Source organism: Bufo bufo, chromosome 8 (genome assembly GCF_905171765.1).
Source record: "Bufo bufo chromosome 8, aBufBuf1.1, whole genome shotgun sequence".
In the NCBI taxonomy this organism is placed as follows: Eukaryota; Metazoa; Chordata; class Amphibia; order Anura; family Bufonidae; genus Bufo; species Bufo bufo.
In genome coordinates, this window is record NC_053396.1 from 136,284,598 (window position 1) to 136,305,231 (window position 20,634).

At 43.9% G+C, this 20,634-nt stretch overlaps 1 protein-coding gene across 2 annotated transcripts in view; it reads right to left on the reverse strand.

Moving 5' to 3' along the window:
• LOC120978010 (neuronal PAS domain-containing protein 2-like) overlaps window positions 1–20,634 on the reverse strand; it is a 215,026-nt gene that overhangs the window by 36,661 nt on the left and 157,731 nt on the right. For both annotated transcript variants that reach the window (XM_040406243.1, XM_040406244.1), the window contains exons 6-11: window positions 17,364–17,453; window positions 14,328–14,448; window positions 11,448–11,561; window positions 8,382–8,500; window positions 6,575–6,657; window positions 2,739–2,845 (exon numbers count right to left, since the gene is read on the reverse strand). In XM_040406243.1, the coding sequence (XP_040262177.1) occupies window positions 2,739–2,845; window positions 6,575–6,657; window positions 8,382–8,500; window positions 11,448–11,561; window positions 14,328–14,448; window positions 17,364–17,453 (634 nt within the window). The remainder of the gene's footprint in view (window positions 1–2,738; window positions 2,846–6,574; window positions 6,658–8,381; window positions 8,501–11,447; window positions 11,562–14,327; window positions 14,449–17,363; window positions 17,454–20,634) is intronic.

A 20,634-nucleotide genomic window follows, 5' to 3' on the forward strand; every position in this document is an offset into this window, starting at 1 on the left:
TGTACCAACATGCCTTAGACTTTTCCTGCCATTCATCAGCGCAGGGCGCACTATGAACAGCACAGGCAGCGCACTGAATGTAGGCAGGCTTTAATAGCTAAATGATAAAGTACATGGAAGATATACTATATTGGTATTCAGGTTAAATTGCCGTGTTGGCACTTTACGATAAATAAGTGGGTTTTGGGTTGCAGTTTGGGCACTCGGCCTCTAAAAGGTTCGACATCACTGCTATATACTGTACACTATATACTGTACTTCTATTGCATATTCCTGCCATTGACCCTGGCAGTGTGTGTTTTTTTTGTATATACCGTTGTACTGAAAAGCATAGATGACTGCACATATACTGACATACAGTATACCAGCCAATAGTATACTAAAATAGCTTCTAGACATGGTCAAAAGGGCGGCTCTGCCACAAAATGTGACCAGTAGGGTGTGCATATATAAAAAAAGAAAAAGCAATAGACAAACCCTTAAAAGCGCACTCTATGAAAGTTACTTATTTTTACATTCTCAGTTACAGTAGATTTAAGTAACATGTTCACTGGTTAAAGGGGTTGTCCGAGTTATTTTTTTTGTACTTTGTATGTTTCTAACTAATCAAATGTAACAGCTTTACCATGCACTTACTGCATCTGTAGTTGCTCCTTTCTCAGATTTCACTGAGGGTCACATGACCTGTGATGTCAGCTTCTCTCCCTGCTCTGATAATGTTTCGTGCACAAGCCTGAGAGAGCAGATATGAGTCTGTACACAAGACGTCACTGTGCTGGCCACGCTGCCCTGCACTGGCTGAGCTGCTGCTGTCTGCCCTGTGTCTCCCTCCCACTGGATACTTCAGGAAAGATTAACCCCTTCAGGAGCACAGACTCAGTGCTGAAGGCTTTACTGAGTAGATGCAGGCAGTGAGGAGACAAATGCTGGGCACAGAAGCTGACAAAGGAGTTCTGCAGAGCATTGCACAAGAACAGGTAGGGGAAAGATCCTGTGTGTATCAGCAGTGTCATTGTACACCTGGGACTTGTAGTCCTACACATACAACATGCTGCTGAGTATCCCAGCAGGCAGACATGTCACTCAGGGCAGACTTATTTACTCCCTTTACAGAGCAAGAGGAGGGGCAGAGATTGTTGCTATTGCAGGTAAAAGCACCCCCAGAAATAATGTGAGTGTTCTTCCATCTTGCTGGGATGGGGACGCTAGCTTTGGAGAGCACCAGATGTCTCAGGAGGTGCGCTATCACCAGTGTGCATGCCCGGAAGTGAAGCTCCGGCACTATGCGCTTCAGCCTGGAATGCACCAGGCTCCTTAGTCCCCCCTGCGCATGTCCGGGAATGGAAGTGAGCTTCTAGCTGGAGCACATCCCTTGTTCTTTGGCATAGCCCTGCGTTTTAAAATGGAACGCTAATGGGGGGTGTGACTACCAAATTGGTCTTCAACTTTTGGAGCCTGGTGCGTTCCGGGCTGAAGCGCATAGTGCCGGAGCTTCACTTCCGGGCATGCGCAGTGGTGACAGCGCGCCTCCTGAGACATCCGTTGCGCTCCAAAGTGGAACGTATCGGACTGCCTTACTTTTGGACATGCGCACTTAAGCATGTGTAGCGTCCCCATCCCAGCAAGGTGGAAGAACACTCCCATTATTTCTGGCGGGCTTTTTGACTATATATAAGGTATGCACATTTATGTTATGTATGTTTTATGTATGCTGCTCTTATGTATGCTGCTCCTGAGGAAGGGACCCTGTTTAGTCCCGAAACGTGTTGAGCCGGATTCTTGACTCTCAATAAATAATTTGAAAAGAAGCCCAGATTGATGTCGGCTGCCTTCATCTTCTGACATGGAGGGGGGGGGGGGGGGTTATGGTTTCCTGGTGTCTTGAGTTTATCCAGATAACCACCCCCATTGTGAAGTAAGTCAAAGAGCCTACATTTGTTATTTTTGTTTGATTTTAATCTCATATTATACAACTTGGATGATTTTTACACAATTCTATTGGCATATTTTATTAACTGGTCCTCCCTGATTTGATATATCTATGTATGACCACTACATAATACACCCACGAGGTGAAATATGTATTTGGGCTTATATTGGGACTATAAACTAGTGGTCCTATCACCCTGATTAATAACTATAAATAAGTGATCTGGCGCTTTATAGTGGGATCTGAACAGGTTGTACCCAGTGGATTAATTCCTTCAACTCGCTGGATCCAACCCACCTGTTCTTTTTGTCTCTTATTTGTATTACATGCCGATTTTTCATCCGCATAGTGCTAACCCACTAGCAGCCTACTCACCCTTAAACCTTATCCTCTTTTTATCACCCTTTTTTTCATCTACACGCTCTCTTAATCCATTTGCGCCTCTTGTTTTTTCTGATCTTCTGGACCTTCTTCCACAAGATCCGACTAACCCTCAATCTCCCTTCTTTTTGTTACATATCCAGTACAGATTTACATGGACACCTGGGTAGAAGCCAATGGATCCAGCACAGCATTGTGGCCTCCATGATACACAGAAACCATAGCACAAATGTGAACATAGCCCACGTCACACACTTTATTTATCTATCCTATCTGTTTTACATTAGAAGGAGCACTAGAAATGCTAAAAAAATATACTAATATAAAAAATCTTATAAGACAATACTGTAGATGACTTGACAAGCCGTATGCAGTATAAACATCTCCGGTCTTCTAAATCAAACAAAGCAATGAAATTATAACTCACAGTGAACATGGCACCTTGCCAGGAGCTCCAGGTCATCTGCGTGGTAGTAGTCATACCCTGACGTCCCCAGCACTTCAAAGGGTAGATAGCCAATAATTGGTGGAGCCCTGAGATGAGAAAATAGTGATGTTAATGGGGGCAGCAGTGGATGGTGGACGACCATACAATCCAATGCACGCGCTAAAAGCACCCATCTCCGCAGCATTGTGTAAAACGTTACATTTCCGGGAGCCACTGACCTGCTTTTAGTGAGAGTCACAATGGCTTGTTGGGTGCTGTAAAGCTGGATTTTCGGGAAGGAATCGGTCCTGGTTGCTCATTCAGTGGAGGTGCAGCGATCACCTCCACTGTATGAGGACGGATGATGGCTACCGCAATCTCTCATCCGCATACAGATTAATTCTTTCTGGGCAGCAGATCGCTGTTTAGACAGCACGATCTGCTGCCTAGAAATTATTATTTAGATGTCCATATGAACAGCTGTTAGGGTGAATTCGCAATGTATTATGTGGTCCACAAAATGCGGATCCGCAAAAAATACGGATGATGTCCGTGTTAGCAGACCCATTGTAACGGACAAGAATAGGAGATGTTCTATCTTTTTTGCGGGACTACGGAATGGACATATGGATGTGCTGCCCTCATTTTATGCGGATCCATTGAAATGAATAGGTCCGCATCCAATCCGCAAAAAATGTGGATCGGATGCGGACCAGAAATACGGTTGTGTGAATGGGGCCCTATCGGGTGATCTTCAGCGCCTTTAGCAGATTATCGGGAATGAGTGTTTGTATGAACGTCGTCTCTGATAATCTGCCCAACTATTGGGCAAAGTAAACCCGGCATTAGTGTTTGTGGTTCTTTTAAAAGCGTTACAGAATTTTGATGATATGTCTTTGTAATCCTGCCTTCAATGATAAGCAGATAACTGAAGTAAAGCGATTGTACAAACTAAGAAGTGGTGTCTATCATTCGGACTAGTGGCCAGTGCGAAAACTGAAGGATTTTATGGACATCTAAAACATGTGTAGAAAAGTCGCCATGCCCAAGTTGCCATTTCTGTTTAAAAAATGGCCCTCTATATCTATATAAACTGGTGATAGCATATGTATGTGGACTATATCTCTACAAACTGGTGATTAAAGGCTGGCCTTAGGGGTTTGCAACTGTCCGAGGAGTTCAATTTTCAGGTACAAAGTAATTAAATAATTTAGTCGGCTGTATCTAAGGAGATCTGAAAGACCCCTCCCAAATATGAGGTCAACGCTGCTGAAAGGGATGAAGGTTACATTTCCTAGTTTTTGATTTGAGCAGTGTTGATTAGGAAACAGACATCTGTTAAAATTTCAGTTTTTCTGTCCCATCATAGAAAAAAATTAAAATAATGGAGTGCTGCATATGTCTCATGATGACTCCAACAGTGCCCATTGACTTGCAATAGGTTCTTCGGGTCTCCATCATGGTGTCCATCATTCCAACAGGAATAATACCACAACACAGGGGGCTAAATACCATAGCGGCAGACCATGTGGCTGCAATGGGGCCCAGGGCAAGAGGGGGCCCAGTCTTAGGCTACTTTCACACCTGCGTTCGGTGCGGATCCATCTTGTATCTGCACAGACGGATCCGAATTGATAATGCAAACGCTTATATCCGTTCATAACGCTTCTGTTTGCATTATTCATTAAAAAAAAAAGGTCTAAGTCAAAACAGATCCGTCTTGACTTACATTAAAAGTCAATGGGGGACGGATCTGTTTTCAATTGCACCATATTGTGTCAGTGAAAACGGATTAGTCCCCATTGACTTACATTGTAAGTCAGGACGGATCCGTTTGGCTCCGCATCGTCAGGCGGACACCAAAATGCTGCAAGCTGCGTTTTAGTGTCCGCCTCAAAAGCGCAACGGAGGCGAAACGGAGCCAAACTGATGCATTCTGAACGGATCCTTATCCATTCAGAATGCATTCGGGCTGAACTGATCCGTTTTGGGCCGCTTGTGAGAGCCCTGAAACGGATCCCACAGGCGGACCCAGAAACGCCAGTGTGAAAGTAGTCTTAGCCGGGATTATCTCCTCTTCTACTGGAGGTGAAAAGTTGGCCAGGACTCTACCCTCTAAAATGACAACTTTTAGCAAATGAGGCAGTGGAAAAAATGGCCCATGGGTCACTAAAAGGGGCTTAGACGGAAACCCTTCTGTCCTGTGTGGGGGGCCTGGTTTGATCCTTGCTATGGGGCCCTAACTTCTCTATGTATACCACTGCCACAGCATGCTCCATTTTCCGCTTTAACTATGACGCAGGCTCTGATGGAAGTGTGAACAGCGGCTTACTAGTGTGCCGTATCTATATAAGGTTGGCCCAGGGTGAGAATAAAGACGAGAAGAGGAGACTATAAACCACAAACATGCAATACAAAACCTACAGTACTTCATGACGAAGAATCACAGCTGTATATGTGGTTTGTACGGGAAATCACATGGGACTTAATCCCTTTTCTAATCCCAGACCAAAGGCTAAACCCTGTGGCTAGTCAGTAATTCAATCTACAGCTGGATTATTTCTTCCATACACTTCCAAGCTACTGTATGAAGGGGAAGGGAAAATAGACGGTGTGCTATCTGCAGGTACATAAGCACGATCATCTGACATCTGCTACAGCCTTAGGGACCTGGCATCAACCGGGACACTGAAGAATTGACTGACTCTGGCCCGTAGGTAAATTCCATTACGCAACCACATTTAGTTTAATTTAGTTTAGCCTGTCTGTCTTTATTGGCAGCGAAATTGCTAAAAATAGGTTTCTTCATAGAGAAAGAGACAAATATCTGACTATCCAGTGACCGGGGAACTGGATGGAATATTATAGACTGAATGACAAATTAATGATAGGTAATTATAGGTAAGTAATATTGTACAGCACATTGACACACCCCAGTGTCTACCTGGTATAATACAAGTGAAATCAAGGTATTATGTTGGTCATTTATTAAGACCAGTGTTTTAAATGCCGGTCTTAATAGCCCATGCACCGGAGTTGTGTTGAGGTACCGGCCTCTACATAAATTCGGAGCTTCCTTGCTGGTGTAGATTTAGAACATTTTCTACGCCTAAAACAGGAGTAGAGAAAGATTAAAGGGGTTCTGCACTTTGTTTAAACTGATGGTCTATCCTCTGGATAGATCATCAGCATCTGATCGGCGGGGGTCCAACAACCAGGACCCCTGCCAATCAGCTGTTTGAGAATCACTGGCCTGGGCGGGGCTAAGCTCTGTTCACTTGAATGGAGCTTAGCCCCGCCCAGGCAAGTTGATACTAGTCGTGACGTCACTGGGCCAGCGGTAAACAGTGAGAGGCTGGAGCGCCGCTGCCTTCTCAAACAGCTGATCCGACACCCGGGATCCCCGCCAATCAGACGCTGATGATCTATCCAGAGGATAGACCATCAGTTTAAATAAAGTGCAGAACCTCTTTAATGAGACGGGCCTGGCAGGCCACACCCTTCCCTGCCCACACATGTCCCTTTTTTTTAGACCTGGTAAGTAATGATCTGTTCACATTGGCATCATTGGTTCAAATTTGTTTTGTAATGCATCCTAACAGATCCTATGACTATGTCTGAGTGAACAGTACATACAGTAGCCCAATAGATCAACCAGACCATCATGAGATAAGAGCATAGACAATCCATACTTTTAGTTCTCCCTCATTGTACATCATCTATATAAATTTTGCAATATCCAAATAATTCCTGTTTCTACAGAAAGTGCACAGATTTTTAGAAATCGTTTGCTCTTGTTCATCTGCAGTTTTTTTACGCTCAGTTCTAAAATTTACCTGTGATCTAAAAAGAGAAATTTCCACTCTAGACTGTGCCGGGATGTAAATTCTTCACAAGGCTCTTCTACGTTGCACAGCTCCTGGAAACAAAGGAGTGGATGAGGTGACAATGCATTATCTATTGTAGCAAGACGGGTATTTGTTATAATAACAAGTAACAACAATAAAAAAATAAATCTGTATAAAGCACATAGAAATGTATTCAACGCAACAAGCTGTAAAGCGAGAGGCGGAAATATTGACGGACATCCAACAAAAGACGTAAATTGTGTCCCTGTAATGTCACTACTTACAAATAATCTTGATCTATTCCATGTCATGTGGAAGGGTCATGAAAATAGAGTTAGAGAATATAAATGAGACTGACCTGGCCGGCACGGTCTATATAGGCACTCTCTGGCTGACACGGTGTATGTAGACAGTTTCTGGTAGGAACTGTATATAGGCACTCTCTGCCTGGTACTGTATATAGGCACTCTCTGGTAGGACTATATGTAGACACTCTGTGGCTGGCACTATGTACTGTATATAGGCACTCTCTGGCTGACTCTGTGTATGTAGAAACTCTCTGGTAGGCACTCTCTGCCTGGTACTGTGTATGTAGACACACTTGCTGACACTGTATATGTACACTCTCTGGTAGGCACTGTATGTAGGCACTCTCTTGCTGACACTGTTCTGGCAGGCACTGTGTATGTAGACACTCTCTAGCAGGCACTGTTTATGTAGACATGCCAGGCACTGTGTATATAGACACTCTCTGGTAGGACTATATGTAGACACTCTCTAGCAGGCACTGTTTATGTAGACATGCCAGGCACTGTGTATATAGACACTCTCTAGCAGGCACTGTTTATGTAGACATGTCAGGCACTGTGTATATAGACACTCTCTGGTAGGACTATATGTAGACATGTCAGGCACTGTGTATATAGACACTCTCTGGTAGGACTATATGTAGACATGTCAGGCACTGTGTATATAGACACTCTCTGGTAGGACTATATGTAGACACTGTGGCTGGCACTGTGTACTGTATGTAGATGCTCTCTGGTAAGTACTGTGTATGTAGACACTCTCTGGCTGACTCTGTGTATGTAGACACTCTGGTAGGCACTACATGTAGATAGTCTCTGGTAGGCACTGTAAGTAGGCACTCTCTGGCTGGTACTGTGTATGTAGACACTTTTTGGTTGGCAATGTGTATGTAGATACTGTCTGCCAGGTTCTGTGTATATAGGCACTCTCTGGCGGACACTGTGTATGTAGACCCTCTCAGGCAGGGACTTTGTATGTAGACACTCTCTGGCTGGCACTGTGTAAGTAGACACTCTCTGGCTGACACTATGTATGCAGGCACTCTGTCTGCCACTGTGTGTGGGCACTCTTTCACAATGATGATGTAATCACGTGATCATGCTGGGTTAGTGCAGTGATGTCATCACATGGTGAAGTCATCACGCTTACCACTGGTCCTTTGGCGTGTTTTCTACAATCAAGATGGGAGCAGGCGGCCTCTCCGCGATCAAGTAGATGAGGTGAGTTCTTTTTTTTTTTTCAGACACCATTTTAGGAAAAATTGATTTGTTACGACAAAGCACGAAGAAAATCTGCTTCGTGGCAAGTCACATTTTTCCTGAAATTCAGATTGAAGTCCACTTTGGATACTTTGACTCGCTCTACACTGGTGCCAACAATTAGTCTGACTGAGTGATACTTGAATTGAACGTGGGTTTAGGAAGTTGTGCCAAGGATGATAAACCACTCCTGTACATGTGTATTAGAGAACTGTTTTTGTAGTCACCTTTAGAAACTGTGGAGTGACAAGACGGACTGTAGCTACGAGACATATCTGCTCCTCTGTGGCTGACCGGAACGCCCTTGCAACCGCTGACTCAAAGCCATTATATGATGATGTAGGCACTGTAATAAAAGCAGACAGGTGACCTCACTAGAAGATTTTAAGATTCCTTTTTTTCTGTTGATCAGAATACTATTATCTTTCTGTCAGCCATTCAGGTGCATATTTGACATGACATGATCTTGTCATAGCTCTGTATTAGCTGCACTTAAAACATTCAAGAAAAAACTTCCTTAAAGGGGTTTTCCAGGATTACTATGGTTTTTAACAGATCAATTTGGCCTCTGCTGACCTATTTTCACCATGTAAGCATATCACCCTGGTTTGTTTCCACCCTGTATATAGCACTTCCTGTTCCTCTATCCAACCAAACCCATGATGCACTTCTCTTTTCTCTGCCGTAGATCCAGCACCGCCCCTAACAACGTCCAGCTAGCTTATAGCTCCTCCCACCAGCTAATTACATAGACACAACCATATCACTGCCCCTAACAACGCCCAACTAGTTTATAGCTCCTCCCACCAGCTAGTTACATAGACACTCCCATATCACTTCCCCTAACAACACCCAGATAGTTTATAGCTCCTCCCATAAGCTAGTTACATAGACACTCCCCTATCACTGCCCCTAACACCCCTCCCCTATCACTGCCCCTAACAATGCCCATCTAGTCTATAGCCACTCCCACCCATTTAGTTACATAGACACTCCCCTATCACTGCTCCGCCCATGGACAGAACACAGGAAATAATAAACAGCTGCATGGACACGGTCATGTGACCACAGCCCAGAACAGAAGATAGGAGCAATAAAGGTAAAAGAAATACATTGCACAATTACCGCGACCTTCATAAACAGTTATTTTAAAGTATGTTGATGCAAACTGGATAACCCCTTTAAAGCTGTGCTTGTATTCAGGAAAACATTTCCCTGTACTTAAAGGGGTTCTGCAGTTTCTTTAAACTATCCTCTGGATAGATCATCAGCATCTGATCGGTGGGGGTCCGACACCCGGGACCCCCGCCGATCAGCTGTTTGAAAAGGCAGCGGCGCTCCATTCAAGTGACATAGACACTCCCCTATTATTGTAAAAATGAAACATAGTGGCAACCCAACTACTGATGAGATAAAACTCTCATGTCAAAGTTCAGATTAAGGCCCCATTCACACGTCCGCAATTTCGTTCCACATTTTGAGGAATGGAATTGCGGACCCATTCATTTCTATAGGGCAGCACGATGTGCTGCCCGGATCCGGAAATTGCGGATCCGCACTTCCGGGTCCGCAATTCCGACCCCGAAAAATATAGAACATGTCCTATTCTTGTCCGCAATTGCGGACAAGATTAGGCATTTTCTATTAAGTGCCTGCGATGTGCGGTCCGCAAAATGCGGAACGTACATCGCCAATGTCCGTGTTTTGCGGATCCGCGGATCCGCAAAACACACACGGACGTTTGAATGGACCCTAAAGCACCTGAAAAATGAATGATGGGACAGACAATGATATGTTCTTCATTCGTGTTGAATTAGCACAATAACAGAATTAGTCACATTGGCATCAGAAGCAGTGACATATTAGTCACCGCTACAAGGTTCAGCAGCTCATTAACACTCTGAATATGTATAGATGGTATAAAGGCTCTGGCAGAAGGTTAATTGGAAGATATTTGTACTGAATTTTATCATTTCATAAAAGGTTGTTATCCATGATTGTTACAATGATGTGTTCATGTGATTGGAGCTAACAGGCTATTCACTGATGCCGAACATGTATATATATATATATATATAGAGAGAGAGCGTTATATAGATACATATATACACTTCTACATGAATATGCTTTCTAGTAAATAGATCCTGTATACCAGGAAAGAAAATCATGATGTCCCCATATAAATAGGAGTATAAAAGTATGAAAACATATGATCCAGGCAGCCAAAGTACCTGCTATATGTCTTCAGAAGTCATGTTAGTGCAGGAACATGCTGCAATTTCGTCAGCTAGGTGGCGCTGTGTACAGGTTTATATGTACTGTGTATGTGTCACCAATATCTGATCGGTGGGGGTCTGACTCCCAGCAACCCATTAGATACCACCGCAGACCGATCCACACCTCAAGGGGTTGCTGACACTGAACCACAAGACAGATGCACTTCACAGGAGGTAAAGGCCACCAAGACTACCAACAAGATAAAGGCAATGATAGATCAAAAGATGAGATTTTCACTAGACTTGTATCATACAAGCAATGACCTATCTTACCCAGATAAATAATATATATGATAAACCACAAAATACAAGCGCCTAGTCTATTAGACAACATAAACCTGACAACGGTCCATTAGGTGAAGACATTGGACCATAAAGATCTATACAGTGACCAAGGTTTCATAGGGATCTATACAATGCAAGTCATGATAGAGTTTAGGCTTTACTCTTGCCCATAGCAAACGTTCATTAGTATATAGCATAGCTGAGTTTGTCATAACTGGCTCTAATGCCTATGGCAAGCTATATTATAACCACTAATGACATAGCCAAAGGAGTTAAATGATGTCACCACTGCTACATCTGTCGTAGGGCGTACATTGTATAACTATCAATGGCTACACCCCATAGTTACCAGGGACTATAAACGGGGCGGATTTTCCATTTCTGGGGCCCCAAGCACAGTTCTGTCTGGGGGCCCACGTCACACCATTAAGCCCCACCCCCTTCGGCCTGCTAAGCCCTACCCTTAGCTTAACAGTGCAGCCTGGGCACTTCTGCTCTACAGCTGAGAAGAGCCACCCTCCCCCCAGAAGAGGCAGCTGGACCGGCAGTATGCCTGCCCCTTTCCATATTTTTCAGCCAACCTCTTGTGACCAGTAGGGGGCCCCCTGATTTCTTGGGCCCCATACATTTGTTTGGTTTGTATGGTGGTAAAGTCTGCTCCTAAGTGTAAATATATACTGTGTATGTTCACTTCATGTCAGAATATATAAGAATTTTTAAAAAAATACTCACCATGTGTAAAAAACTTAAAATCTACAACAAATTTTACATATTCATAAGTAAGAGGTTCGTTTGGGTCTAGACTTCCTCTGGCTAAATGACAGCAGAACTCCACTTGTTTATCATCTGAGAAGGAGAGAATTAGAAGAAATGGTCAATTACGAAGCAATAAAATGTCTGTTCATTGTTTTGTATCACTAATTACATTAAAGCCTATTTGCCACTTCATAAAACCGTGGAATAAGACATTGCTCATGGAAACATGTTCTTTCATGACATACTTTGATTTTACTAGGAAGTAAACCACATATTTTGGGCACATTTAATATGGTGCCAGTTTACAAACTCATATAAAGTGGTCTAGAAATGTCCCCCCCCCAATTGTCCCTCTCCTCCTCTGACTAAGCAAAGCTCACACACAACAGTTTGGTTCTAGATTTTATTACGCTGTCGGTTTGACTTTCTTACTACAAAAAATATACAGTAAAAATAATGGGCTAAAAAGTAGGTGGAGAAAAGTTCTCCCAGCATCATGGACAGCCACCAGTGCCAAATATTCAGACGTGCTTTGAAGTTGGGGCGTTTTTCAACAGGATCCATATTACTGTCTGCATTCACGCTCAGCCATTAAGAGGATTGTCCAGGGTTTTTATATTGATGGTCTATCCTCAGCATAGGTCATCAATATCTAATTAGTCAGGGTCCAACTCCCAGATCTCCCGCCAATCAACTGTTTGAAGAGAGCGACGTGGCCTCTTCCTAAGCCAGTGACGTCACCGCACATCGGTCACATTGCCTAGGCACAGCTCAATCCCGTTCAAGTGAAGGTACCTGAACTGCAATACCAAGCACAGCCGCTATACAATATAAGGGGCAGTGCTTGGTGAGCTGTGAGGCCACAGCGCTCATCTAAGAGTCGAACTCCCCACCGATCAGATATTGATGACCTATCCTGAGGGTAGGTCATCAATACAAAAATGTCAGACAACCCCTTTAACATCATGAAAGGCGAAGCTTTAAAAAAAAGAATTTACAGTATAAGCCAGTATATGTATAGTATATCTTCTTATAGTAGCTGCACCACGTTGTGTAATGATATTCTTGGGGGTACCATGATCCTATTCATTTGAGCAGGGGGTAATTAAAAAACATTAGGCTAAGCGAATCGAGAAGATGGGCACTGTTGTTGACTTAGGCCTCTTTCACACGAGCGGGTTTTCCGCGCGGGTGCAATACGTGAGGTGAACGCATTGCACCCGCACTGAATCCCGACCCACTCATTTCTATGGGGCTGTGCACATGAGCGGTGATTTTCACGCATCACTTGTGCGTGAAAATCGCAGCAAGCTCTATACTGTGCGTTTTTTACGCAACGCAGGCCCCATAGAAGTGAATAGGGCTGCGTGAAAATCGCAAGCAAGTGCGGATGCAGTGCGATTTTCACGCATGGTTGCTACGAGACGAGCGGGATGGGGACCCGATCTTTATTATTTTCCCTTATAACATTTTTATAAGGGAAAATAATAGCATTCTTAATACAGAACGCTAAGTAAATTAGAGATGGAGGGGTTGAAAAATAAATAAAAATTATTTAACTCACCTAATCCAATTGTTCGCGCAGCTTGCCTCGCCTTCTTTCTTCTTTTTTGATACCTGGGATAACCTGGGAGGAAAAGGACCTCTGGTGACGTCACTGCGCTCATCACCCATGGTCCATCAACATGGTGATGGACCATGTGATGAGCGCAGTGACGTCACCAAAGGTCCTTTTCCTCCCAGGTCATCAAAGAAGAAGAAAGAAGACAAGCCGGGCTGTGCGAACAAGTGGATGAGGTGAGTTTAATTTTTATTTTATTTTTTTAACCCCTCCATCCCAATTTTACCATGCATTCTGTATTAAGAATGCTATTATTTTCCCTTATAACCATGTTATAAGGGAAAATAATAAGATCTACACAACACCTAACCCAAATTCGAACTTCAATGAAGAAGTCCGGGTTCGGGTCTGGGTACCAAACATGCCGATTTTTCTCACGCGATTGCAAAGCGCATTAAAACGCTTTGCACTTGCACGGAAAAATCGAGCAATTTACCGCGACGCACCCGCATCCTTGCCAGCCCTCACACGCGACGCCCGTGTGAAAGAGGCCTTACTCACCACTGAAGTGGAGGCAGGGAAGAGGATCTAGCGGGCATGGAGGGTGCGCGATTACCGATTGCTAATTTTTCTTAACCCACCAATGGCTAATTTCTACCATGGGTGCTAAGCAATTGCTTTATAGAGGATATGCCAAGAGGACAGCACTCAGCTATCTCCATCAGTCCTATAGAGATGAATGGAGCAGAGCAGCAGCGTTCATGCTCCATTCATACAGGGTGACACAAGACCCCTGTACTCTTGGTTGGTGGGGGTCCCAGAACTTGGTTCTCTACTAATCAGGCAGGCACTTGTTCCTTTGGTTGGTGGGGGTGCCGGAAGCTGGTCCCTTACTAATCAGGCACTTGTGGACGGGGGATACATTTCAATCTTGGGACAGCCTCTTTAAGCAAGCAATTTAACCTTCTCCACAGGGGTTTATTTTGTGCATGTAACAACAAACAGATGAGGACTCTAAGGGCCTTTGTTAATGATAGGCTATCATTAGCTGATCAGCAGGGGTCCAGAGCTTATTTACTGCACCATCCTGTACTCCAATACCCTAAACCATCCAAACATGTGTCTGATGTGAGCGTCATCACACCCTACTTGATGACTGGGTCTGCGGTTTAATGGCCAATACGCCAAATGAGTCACCAACATCAAGACTGTGAAGTTCGGTAGCCGTTCATACAGAGTTTAGTGCAAATATCTGAAGGCTCTTCTATAGCATCATCCAATAGAAGGTAACTTACTGTTTAGAAATTCTGGAGTGATTGGTTCTGTCATCAGTATATGCGGAGCCAGCATCTTATACACTTCCCCATGTTCCCGCTCCGGCAGAAAGTTCAATATATTTTGGTCCACCAAATCTGACTGGTACAAAAAGATGCTTTGTCATGTTCAGTAAGGTGGAAGCCTCACGTGTCAAACGTACAGGGAGATGAAATAACCGCTCGCGATGACATTATCAGATCTTTATACAAGTCACCAATAACTAAACTTTTCTCTATGTCAATGGCTATAGATGTGATAAGGGGCGGCTTCAGTCTGACAACCTCATACAAGAAAACTTTGATATCTGATTAGTGACGATAAATGATATGAGAGTTTATAGTCCAAGGCACACGTATATAAATGTACAGTAGATATATTCACAGTTATTGTTGAGAATAATACTATGGTCAATGGAAATTGTAGCTCATTTATTTAAATGCATGCCATGTAATACTACATATCACCTGCGGGGACACTGCTGGTAAAATGTATGACCACATGTACCTTCCCTGGTCAAAAAGAAATAATAATCTGGAATTTTATCAGCTGGACCAGCAGCCACTATCTGTCTGTCTGTCTATCTACAGTATGTATAGTATCTATCTGCAGCAAGCCCCTGAGGAACTGAGGAAGAGGATGGGAATGGTAGTGGTTCTGATGAAGTGTTGTGTCATGGCATATTTCCTCAGGCCATTGCTCCCTGGAAATTGGTGTAGTGAAAATGTAGTTTAAAGAATGAGGCCACAATTAAAAGGGTTTTCCAAGATTTAAATACTGATCTGGTCGGTGGGATCCGACACCCAGGTCCCCTGCCAATCAGCTGTTTGAGAAGGCACCGATGCTCCTGTCAGCGCCACGGGCCATCTCCATGCTCACCAAGAACACCGTACATTGTATAGCGGCTGTGCTCGGTATCACAGCTCAGCCCCATTCACTTCTAGGGGGCCATGTTGTGCCTAGGCCATGTGACTGATGAACGTGTCATGACTCCGAGCCGCTGCTTCCCTAAAAACAGCTGATTAGCGGAGGCCTCGAGTGTTCGACCCCACCGATCAGATACTAATGACCTATCCAGAGTATAGGTCATCAATATTTAAGTCTCAGAAAACCCCTTTAACCGTATAAAAGTCTCTTTTTACTAAATGCAAATATAACTTTTTAATTCATGCAATAGCAGCAAATTCAAAGTGCAGTTTCCAGCCCCAGTAAGGAGTATGAGGCAGGTTGGACTTAGCAGGTGTAGATGTCCACTATACTGTAGCCGTAGTCCCTCACCTTACAGCAGTGTCTGGAATGCAGTTTTCTGTTGTGAAGGTGGAGCTCCGCACACTATGATTGATGGTGCCAGCAAAGACTTGGTAGTCGTAATCAGAGAAGTGAAGATCGCGGCACACAGGTTCTTTGTTTGTAATTTATATAATTTATTAATGTGACATCATCATATCTGATACATGATCCAGTTACATTGTGTAGTAGCCACTGCTGACCGGACGTTTCGGTCCAGATGGACCTTCTTCAGCGGTCTTATAATCTGTGGTGTAAATATATATCCCATTAGTAACTAAATAAACATGATCTAAGGATGGTGAAGAAAATATAGAAATGAACACTTAGGGGTATTTATACCTAAAATTAAAGCATGGTAGTCAGGCAGTGATGAAAGATGCCCAGAATAGTTAGAGTAAAGGGAGTGTGAGATCCCCAATGTTTTAGAGATAGGAAATGGAGGATGGATAATATATGAGGAGAGTTAAATAGAGGTTTTGTACAAGAGCCGAATCAACTGGAGAAATAAGTGGACGCAATTTGTATCCTAAGAGGTATTTACCTGTATCTTGTGGCTGGGGTGTGTGGCGCTGGATCCCAGGACGCTAGCCTGTGAGCGCGGTAGTTTTACACTGTATGATGGGCTTGTAGGAGTGCCGATCACGTGATCGGAATATCACGTGACGTGGGCGACGCAGACGTGCATTCCACCACTGCGTCACGTGACCCCGGAAGTCGCCGGATCTGCGTTCCACCAGGATAATTTCTCAATTTCGGGTGAAAAAAAGGGAGTATAATGTAAAAAATGGATTGTAAACATAACGGTAGTGAGTGGTATGTTTGTGGCACCATTCCTATATGGTGGAAAGTGTTGTTAGGAGGAAAAAGCGAGGTCCCATGATCGCAATATATGTGGGTCATATGTATGTCAGGATGCCATATTGGACATGAAGGGTAAAACATATATGTCTGAAATGTTAGGTAAAAACATGCAAATTCTGTATAGGATACAAATTGCGTCCACTTATTTCTCCAGTTGACTCGGCTCTTGTACAAATCCTCTATTTAACTCTCCTCATAAATTATCCATCCTCCATTTCCTATCTCTAAAACATTGGGGATCTCACACTCCCTTTACCCTAACTATTCTGGGCATCTTTCATCACTGCCTGACTACCATGCTTTCATTTTAGGTATAAATACCCCTAAGTGTTCATTTTTATATTTTCTTCACCATCCTTAGATCATGTTTATTTAGTTACTAATGGGATATATATTTACACCACAGATTATAAGACCGCTGAAGAAGGTCCATCTGGACCGAGACGTCTGGTCAGCAGTGGCTATTACACAATGTAACTGGATCATGTATCAGATATGATGATGTCACATTAATAAATGATATACATTGCAAACGAAGAACCTGTGTGCCGCGATCTTCACTTCTCTGCTGTCTTGTCTCTGGAGTAGGTTCTTGAGGCAGAATAAAGTTGATCTCTCAGGAGCTCTGACATGTGCTTCCTCTCCTCTCTGTCTCTGAACAGGAAGAACTCCCCCTCCTGGCAGGAAGCAGGACCAGCCCACTCCTACCAAGAGGGGAGGGACAGGGTGGTTAGCTCTGTTCCTGCCAACCATATTCCTTACTGGAGGATATAGCCAAAACATAATGAAATACACCATACATAAGGTTTGGGGTACTTCATATCTATCCATCATCTACCTATTTTTCATTAAATGACATAACTTACCGGTAAATGACCAAGAAGGGAGGAGACGCTGTCAGAAACATATATTATCATGCCGTCTGTGGTCAGCGCAATTAGAAATCCATCCAAGGCCTAATAAATAGAAACACGAATTGAATCTGCTCTTAAAGCGTTAAATCAAACCACACATTGATTTATATTTTTTTTTTAAATGTGTGACAGTTGCTATTCATAGACTATATGGACGGCAGTTCAATGTACTTTTATCTAAGGTTATTTTTAGAAAAGGCTAAAATCAGCCTGGAGCAATAACTCAGGGTCAATGCTACGTGATAGAAAAGAGGAACGCAGGTTTAGTATGGTTGTGATTGTCACATTGTACATAGACAAGAAGCCAATATCATAGCAGTTGCATCATCTTAATTGTCAGATCTATGTCACTATGTATATTTTTAGCAGGATTGTCTCCTCTGTATTGTTGTAGTTGTCCGACACTTGCCATCTAGTAACAAAGCTGTTAGAGGCCTTCAAAAAGAAGTGAGAAAAGTTCTAGCTGCCGCGCTCCTGTGCTGAAAATGTTACTACCTGCAATTCAAAGACAGAAAAACTACGGCTCTTCTTAGATTTCTTCTAGTTGAAAGCATGAAAGGAGTTGTCTCATCTAGGACTTTGGTGGCCTATCTCTGGAATAGAACATCGACGTCAGACTTTTGGGACCGCCACCTACCTCTAGAATGGGGTCCTAGAGAGTGAACTAGAGAGAAAAGCGGAAGCGCGGACACCATCCATTCACTTCTATAGGAGTTCCGAAAATAGTGAAGCGCTGGTTTGACTATTTCCGGCAGTCCCACAGAAAAGCGAATGGAGAGGGGGCTGCGCTTGCGCATTGCGCTCTCCATTCACTACCATGGGAGAGGACGCCACGCATGCGTAGAGTGCTCTCGTTCACTTTTGGGGCCACGTTCTAGAGATAAGCGGGGGTCCAAAAAGTGGGACCTGCACCTATCTGAGATTGGTGGCAAACGCCCCTTTAATGTACATATACTAAAAATTAAACCACTTTAAAGGGGCAGGGTGTAATGTTATAAAATATCAGGACCTGTCACCTCTCCTGACATGTCTGTTTTAGCAAATTCTTCCATTCCCCATGAAATAAGGAATCTGGAGCCTCTTTCCTCATTAAGCTACATGCACACGACCGTATGTGTTTTGCAGTCCGCAAATTGCGGATCCGCCAAAAAAAACTGTGACAGCCGTATGCCATCCGTTTTTTTTTATTTTGCGGATCCATTGTAACAATGCCTAAAACGGACAAGAATAAAACATGTTCTTTTTTTTTGCGGGGCTACGTTCCATAATGATGCGGTGTGCTGTCAACATTTTTTGTGGATCCATTGAAATGAATAGGTCCGCATCCTATCCACAAAAAAAAACGGAACGGACACGGAAACAAACAACGTTCGTGTGCATGTAGCCTTAGGCCAAATGCACACGGCCGTGGAACACAGACGTGAGCGGTCCGTGGTATCCAGGCCTGGCATCCTGCTGAGTGCAGAAGCGCACGGCGTCATTGGTTGCTATGACGCCGAGCGCTTCATGCCGCCGCTGCACTACAGTAATACACTCGTATAGATCATACCAGTGTATTACTGTAGTGCAGCGGCAGCATGAAGCGCACGGCATCATAGCAACCAATGACGCCGTGCGCTCCTGCTGTTAGCAGGAATCCAGGCCGGCATACCACGGACCGCTCACGTCTGTGTTCCACAGGCGTGTGCATTCGGCCTTAGGGTGCATTCACACGTCAGTATTTTTACCTTTCCAGATAAACTTTCCTGTTTTTTGCGGATCCGAAAATCTGGATGACATGAGGATGCTTTTAGCATGTCATCCGCATTTTTGACGGATCCATTGACTAGAATGGGATGACGGAACGCAAAATCGGACAAATAGTAGGACAGGGTATATATTTTTTCCAGGATCCGAATAACGGAACCCACGGAACGGAACGGAATCACGGAATTGGAGAGCACCATGAGTGCTGTCCGATTATTTGCGGATTCCATTGAAAATGAATGGATCCGCATAACGTTCCGTTTTTAATCGGAACGGATGCGGAACACCAAAACGGACGTGTGAATGGACCCTTACTGTGTTGAAACATTCCTCTTTTATTCCTCATATATATGAATACATTGACAAGTGGGTGTTAACATTACCCTGCCTTGTGAAAGGGACGTGTCCCTACACATTCTGCCGTTGATCATGGTGTCAGAGCGTGGAGGGACACACCCACAGTATTACAGAATTCTCAGGAGGAATAACAGAGGAACAGCACAACACGTACTGAAAAACATAATAAATACAATAGGGACATTTATTAAAGCTCTCTGCCAGTTTCCAGGTGTAGAACAGTAGCATATTATGTTGCAAGTGCCTGTTTGCAAAAAAATTTCTCTCTCTCTGACACCCTTGCCAATTTCCCAATACATCCACTTTCCCAAAAAATGTACTCCAGCTCCAGACAGCAGATTTATTGAGGCGTGCCACTCGTAATAAACTGGTTGGATCTTTCACCTGCAGCCTTTTTACTAAGGGCTCATGCACACAAACATGTGCCGCCCTTGCCGTGCATTGGGGACCGCAAATGGCAACCCCCGATGCACGCACACCGTCCTTGGGGCCTGACGGATGCAGACCCATTCAGCTTCAATGGTTCCGCGATCTGTCTGCACCACAAAAAAAATAGAGCGGTGCAGAGGCAATGACCAAAATGCCACGGAAGCGCTCCATAGCTCCGTGCCTCCGCATCATATCTTCCGGATTGCCGACCCATTCTAGTGAATGGGTCCACATCTGTGAAACGGTGTGCACATGGCTGGTGCCTGTATATGGCAGACGCACTGTTTGTGGGCCGCAATACGAGCACATCTGGCACACGGCATGAGCCCTAAGACTGACGTGTGAAACACTGGTCTTTAGTAAACGACCCCCAGTATGTCTGCTCATAATTGGGGGAAGACGACCCGGTCTCGTACTGGGTACATGAAGCATGCTTCACCATTGTCTAAGAGGATTGCTGTGTCGGCTATTACAGTTGTAGCTGGCATGTTCTGCTGGTTTACTGGGTTCTACATGATGCTTTTTATGTAGGCTACCATGTGAAAGCGTATGTTCTCTACCAATGCATTGTGGGCATTTTTTTTTTATTTTGTGCCAATTTTTCTAATATGGGAGGTATGCCCTGCTGTGTCCAACAATGTACCATGTGACCACTAAAAGACTCAGCGTGTTGATTCACACAATAGGACAT